Source organism: Camelus ferus, chromosome 16, assembly GCF_009834535.1.
Source record: "Camelus ferus isolate YT-003-E chromosome 16, BCGSAC_Cfer_1.0, whole genome shotgun sequence".
In the NCBI taxonomy this organism is placed as follows: domain Eukaryota; kingdom Metazoa; phylum Chordata; class Mammalia; order Artiodactyla; family Camelidae; genus Camelus; species Camelus ferus.
Window position 1 is genome coordinate 2,426,266 of NC_045711.1, and position 6,113 is coordinate 2,432,378.

Below are 6,113 nucleotides of genomic sequence, written 5' to 3' on the forward strand. Positions count from 1 at the left end.
ACCTCCTTCCGTGAGCTTGGCTCCTGGCACCCTGGACTTCTTCCCAGACCTGATCTGCGTAGGGGCCCTTGCCTGCACTGCTTGTTCTGCGCAGAAGAAACACCCCGCCTTCCCTCCTTCGTGCCTCCATCCCCTCACCTGGCACATCCCCAGCAGGACTCAGCCGGAGGTTCTTAAGTTACAGGAAGCCTTCTCTGCCATCGGGCTCCTTCCCCTGGGGTCGGGGTCAGTGCCCACCCTCTCTGCCTTTGCTCTGGCTCTCGGGACTTCCCTCGTGTGGCTCTCGTGGCACCGTGTTGCCTGAGACCCGCCTCGCCCTCACCCTGGACTGAGTTCTCAGAGGACAGGGACCATTTTTCCCTCATCCTAACATCCGTAGCAGCTGGAATACAGCAAGTACTCAGTAAACGTTTGGGAAACTGAATAATTATACTGGTGGTGTTCGAGAGTTTACTGAAGTCACGGCTGGACTTACTGGGACAAGGGATTGGGGGTGAAGCCAGCAGCATCTGGAGTTGCTGGGTTCTTACCCATTTGTCTTGTTCTCACAGCCTGATGAAAATTCACTGGATTTTTCCTCCTGTATGCTACGGCCTGGGATTAAAAATGCTCAAGAACTTGCTTGCGGGGTGTGCCTTTTAAATGTGGACTCCAGGAGCCGGGTAAGTCACCCGCCTTCCTCCTGTGGCAAAGAGCTTCCCTCCCCCCAGGCCCCAGCCCACTTCACTGCAGGGTCCATGACCAGTGGTGGGGAGTTTATAAAGCTCTGAAATCTGAGCACAAGAGCAGATACCTTCTTTCAAAAGGGCAGTAGGGGAAGCTGCTGAGGGGATGGATGGTTCACCCTTTTCTGAGGAATGGGCTTGTTTGCATGGTGCCTGCGGCACCTGTGCAGTGGGTGGTGAAGGGAAAAGGTTCCACCTGCAAGGACTTGTTTGGAGGCAAGAGGTCTGGTTCTGGGAATTCTGTTGACCTTATGGTTTCAACATTATTTCAGAAAGAAGAGAAGCCTGCAGAAGAACATCCTAAAAAAGTATGAACCAGTTACACATTATCTTAGCGTCTCCATCTTAATTTTGAGTGTGGAAGGCAAATTCAGTGGTGCCACTGCCATCCTGAGCTGTCCCAACCATGACTCTTTGCTGAATCATTTTTGTCCCCATAGTGCTTGATTCAATCAACTAACGTGTCTGTGTGGATCCACTTCTGTCTTGTCTGCATGCTCGTCTCTCACAATTGGCTTCTGGTGTTGTGGCGGCTTTTCTCTGTGATGGACACAGGATAACAGAGTGAGCAACTTCTGGAAGACGAAGTTGTAGTGACACACAGAATGACAGCAGAGAGCTTCAGGATTTGGCTGTTAGCAGACAAAACCCAATCAGTTGGGTTTTAGAGTTTTATTTATTTGCTTGCTTGTAGTACTGTGGAAAACACCCCCAGAAGTGACTGAAGTTTGGACTGGTTGGCGGTAACTTCCCCTATAAGCATTACTCATGTGGAAATAATTCTCATGTGTTTCATGTCTTTTTTTTTTTTAACAAATCTTATACCTATGGACTTTACGATTCAGTTATTAGCACCCAGTGTCTTTTAGACCTTCAGGGTTTTTTTAATCTTTTGTTTTCTTTCATGATAAGACTGGTTAGCCTCAGAAATTTAAGGAATTACATGTTACAGTCCGATGCCAGCTTCAGGGAAGGGCTCCCTTCCTCACAAAGAGAGAGAAAAATCATCCACAGCCCTTCTATTTTAGTTCCCCCGTCATGACCCCTGCCAACCCCCACAGCATCGGCCTGTCTTTTCTAGGAAAGATTTGGCCTCCTTTTGCTGAAACTGGGTTTAACAGTAAAGATTTTGTTATGCCTTTAATTAGCAGCGAGAAAGTTTCTCGCTTGAATTCCTGGAGCCACCTGCTCGGCTTTTGTGTGTGTGTGCCAGTTTGGCCTCAGCCTCTGAGACCAGGAGGGGGTCCGTGCTGGCTGCTGGCAGCTCCCGGCCGCAGAGGAAGCCTGACTCGCCCCGCGTGTCTGTTTATTTCCGGCAGGCGTTCAACTCGGAGACAGACAGTTTCAAGCTGGCATATGGAGGACACCAGTATCACGCCAGCTGTGCCAACTTCTGGATCAACTGTGTTGAACCAAAACCTCCTGGCCTCATCCTGCCTGATTTGCTCTGAAATCTCCTGAAAGCTCTTCCGTGAAGTACCAGCTGGGGTCTTTTTTCCGTCACACCCCCTTGGGGTGACAGGGACCAAGAGACAGAATGCGAGTGCTACTGAGTTAACCTCCACCCACCTCCATGAAAAAGTCCTCAAGAGGTAAGGGGAGTCCTGCCAAGCTCCCAGGCAGTCCTACGGACGGCCTTTGTCCCCAGGTTCCCATTGCCGGTCTGTGGGATCTGAGGTCGAGGTGCCCCACCCACACTGCATGTGTCGCCACAAGTTTGCCACCTTATCGCTAGTCCTCCTAAGGTGTTTTAAAATATGGACCACAATTTCCTTTAAGGAATAATTTGCTGCTGTGGTATTGAAACTGTGAAGAATTGACATTTGGAGAAAAATAAATAATTATTGTAGGACTGGAGTTGGTTAGAATGGTTTGAGCCAGTGTCTGTTTCTGTCCGGAACACTTCCTGTCCTGTGAAGGAGAGAGCATTTATCCACACTTAGTTTGTTAATATCTGAAGTGAATAAAAATGGGAAATTGTGATTAAATTGATATTCTTTCATAGAAGAAACTCTGCTTCTCTCCATTGGACAATGGCAGGTGGGTGAGGGCAGACTGACTAACTTGACTCCCAACTGAACCCGGTAGCTACTCCATTCATTCACTTCCAAGACTGTCAACTTTCAAGAAGACTTTCTCAAAACATGCCTGAAACTTTGCAGTGGAGAAGAATGTTTGACAGAGGCCCGGATCGTGGTGTATCAGGATAAATATCGTTCCGCTAGCCTTCACTGAAAGCCTTGGTTTACCTCACACACAGACTGTGAACGTGGTATTTTTCTCAGATGAGATTTGGAAGGGCAGCTGAGTGAAATCTCTTTGCAGAGGCCTCTGGCCAGACTTCCAGAAATGACTGCCCAGGGGCCAGTATTGCAGTATCTCTGTGAAAGACCTGAAAATTAAATCTGGGTTAGAAGGTGGAGCTCCCAGCCAAGCAAGGAGAAAAAGCAGGATGTGTGTCTGTGGTGGAGGCACATCACTTAGAAGCAGTGGCAGCAAGTTGTTCAAAAACAGCCCCGGATTTTAGAAGGAAAAGGCTCATGCTGTCTGGTTTAGGGTATTTTCTTTGCCACTTAAATTGAATGTATAAATTCGGGGGGAAAAGCCCAGTGGTTAAGGACTGCGTTATTCCTGTGAAGAACATGCCCGTCTAGGACACTTCTCTGAATTGTTAATTATGGGCTTTATGAAGGGATTTTGAATCTTGTGTGTTTCACTTGGTCTGTGGCTTAAGCTCTCTGACCCAGACTTCGTTTTTCTTTGTAAACTGGGAAGGTTGGTTTTGTCCCTGCAGTTGCTGCTTTACATAATTAACTAGATCATTTTCCCTTCTCAGGACAAAACTTGAAGAAATTCTCTTTTGTTCCATTTTACGCCTTTTCCTTCAGTCCTCTCCAAGAAAGGTAGAGAACATTGTCATTAAAGAGCTATTGAGGCTTCTGCTTTGCCCTGCTGGGCGCCAGAAGGCACAGGGAAGTGCTGATGAGGTAACTCTGTTTTTCTCATTTGCTTCAGACGATACCATCTCTGGCGAGTAATGCCTGAGACCACGGTCTCTGAATCGTCACCTTCAGGGCCTCGGCCCCACAGGGCTGGTGGGTGTTAGTAACGGCAGCGTGGGCCGGTTTCCAGCAGGCTTTGCCTGAGGCCTCTGTGCTCCCTGTCAGCCTGATCAGGACCTAGGGTTTCAACCTGGCACCAGAATTCAAGCAGCTTTCTAATCGGTCTTGTGCATTCCACCTTTGTGACAGAAAAGCGTCCCAGTTTGACAGAATTTATACTGCAGAGACATTTTTGGGAAACGCCACATGGACTGTTCTGTCACAGTGGTCCGTATCAGTGACATTTTTAAAAGTATGCACACCTGTTAACTAGATTGGTTCCCATTTCTAGATATATTCCAGAATGCCTCAGATAAGATTCCTAAGTCTAATCACTGCTGACCTTACCAAGTATGACAGGGTTAGGCACTCCCTGGGCGGTACAAGGGGAAGGTACAGCTGGCATCAGCAAACAGCCTTTGCTAGAAAAAATATTCACTACTTGCAGTATCTGATTCGTGGTGAAAATGTTTTATTAGATCCACCAATAAAGACTTAGGCAATTGGAATACCACTGCATTGATTTTCTTTCTTTATGCAGGTTTATGAAAATGACTCAACATTGCTTTCAGCTTCACCCCAGCTCTTGTTAGCCAGGAGCCCAGTGTCCTTGGAAACAGTAACCAAGGTTACGTACTTCCGCAGCGTGCTGTGCGGGCTGCTTCACCCCGCTGCTGAGTGCCAATTAATAAGCACTTTCTTGGTACTGTATTTTACCTTTGGTTTTTTTTGTGGCTTAGTGTATAATTTTTGTCTGGACATGCTTGAGGTAGAAGAGGCACAGGGTATATTAGGATATTATCCATGCTTTATTTTTTCTGTGGCTACCAGTTAGCACTCCATATAGGTTGCGTATTTTAAATTTTTTAATGTATTTTGTGTGCATACACGTAATTTTTGTTTATTTACAGATGCCTTCTATTTGCCTTTGGTTTCATGACTCTTTTTTTTGGGTTTTTTTTTTTTAGTTTTTTTGAGGAGGGTAGTAATTAGGTTTATTAATTGTTTATTTAATGGAGGTACTGGGGATTGAACCCAGAACCTCGTATGTGCTAAGCACGCACCCTACCACTGAGCTATCCCCTCCCCTGACTAGTGTGTTCTTAAGCTTTGGAAAGATTGTAGGGCCTTTAAGTTACGGAAATCTGAAATGCCTGTTCTGTGCTGGGGATCACTACAAAAATTCCCCGAACACCTTCGAGGTCACACGCCTTCCTCTGTGACCTGCTAACAGACTCTGACATTTAGATTAGAGAGGTATTAGGCTTCCCAAGTGCTAAGAAGGCTCTTAGTTACGTCCAGTAGTGGTGTCTGCCAGTTCTGCAGGAACAATTTCTTAATTACCATGAACAGCTGTTATCAGGTGTCTTCTCACTGTAGTGCAGTGGTGACTTTTACATGTAGCCAGAGATGACCAGACTTGCGTTAACTTCTTACTATAGAAGCCATAGAAAAACTGATTTTTGATCATGTGCTGATGAGGCTTTTTTGGATTGATCTGATTTCCCATAGAAACTATTAATTCCATTTTAATTTTCTTCTTTCGACAATAATGTGCATGTTTATAAAAATGAGCAAATTGTGTAAAATGAGGAAAGGTAAAATTTAGAGGGAAACCACTGCCACAGACTAGGTAAAATCTGGAAAATATAATTTATGTAAATAGGCAGCTGCTGGCATTGTATGTGGAACTTCTTGCCAAATCGGGCCCCAAAACTAGGAAATTATTCCACGGATAAGCAAGCTACCTGGCAAGTGAAGTAAACAAAGCCATGCTAGGACACGTGGCCCTCCTATAAAAGTAGGGGGCAAGCTGGGAACGCCCATGCTTTCCCAGGAGCACGGGAAAAGAGGAGCCAGCAGGAGCTTCCGTCGAGTCCCTGATGCGTCGCGTTGTCAGATTTGTTAGGAGCAGTGATGTTTCCAAGTTTCAACAAAGGAAGCCATTGTTATCTGCCTATCTTTTGTTTTGCGGTTTGGTCTGGGGCATTTCTAAGTACGTCAGTTGTCAAGCAAAGGGCACACCTTTTGTTGAAAACCAGTTTCTTTGCTAGAGGACTCACTGCTTTTGTGCATCCCAGTTACCAGGAGACAACTGAAAACAGCCCCTTAGCGTGTACACTGTGTGCTTCCCCACTGTTCCAGCTTTGGGTGTGATGTTATTAACATGTGCTGTGGAACGCTGACGTGATGCGGCCGGGGTGTCTGTTTTCAGGAGTGTTAACAGTTGTCACAGGAGCCACATTTTGAGTTACTGGAGAGCATCTTTCTTCCCTCATCAACACAC

At 46.2% G+C, this 6,113-nt stretch overlaps 1 protein-coding gene across 9 annotated transcripts in view; it reads left to right on the plus strand.

The window, feature by feature from the left end:
- SYNRG (synergin gamma) overlaps window positions 1–4,340 on the plus strand; it is a 78,732-nt gene extending 74,392 nt beyond the window's left edge. For 6 of the 9 annotated variants that reach the window (XM_032498285.1, XM_032498291.1, XM_032498289.1 and 3 more), the window contains 3 exons: window positions 552–662; window positions 998–1,033; window positions 2,045–4,340. In XM_032498285.1, coding sequence (XP_032354176.1) covers window positions 552–662; window positions 998–1,033; window positions 2,045–2,176 — 279 coding nt within the window. In that variant the 3' untranslated portion in view covers window positions 2,177–4,340. The remainder of the gene's footprint in view (window positions 1–551; window positions 663–997; window positions 1,034–2,044) is intronic. The other 3 variants (XM_032498287.1, XM_032498294.1, XM_032498288.1) reach the window with 2 other exon arrangements.
- The last annotated feature ends 1,773 nt before the right edge of the window (window positions 4,341–6,113 follow it).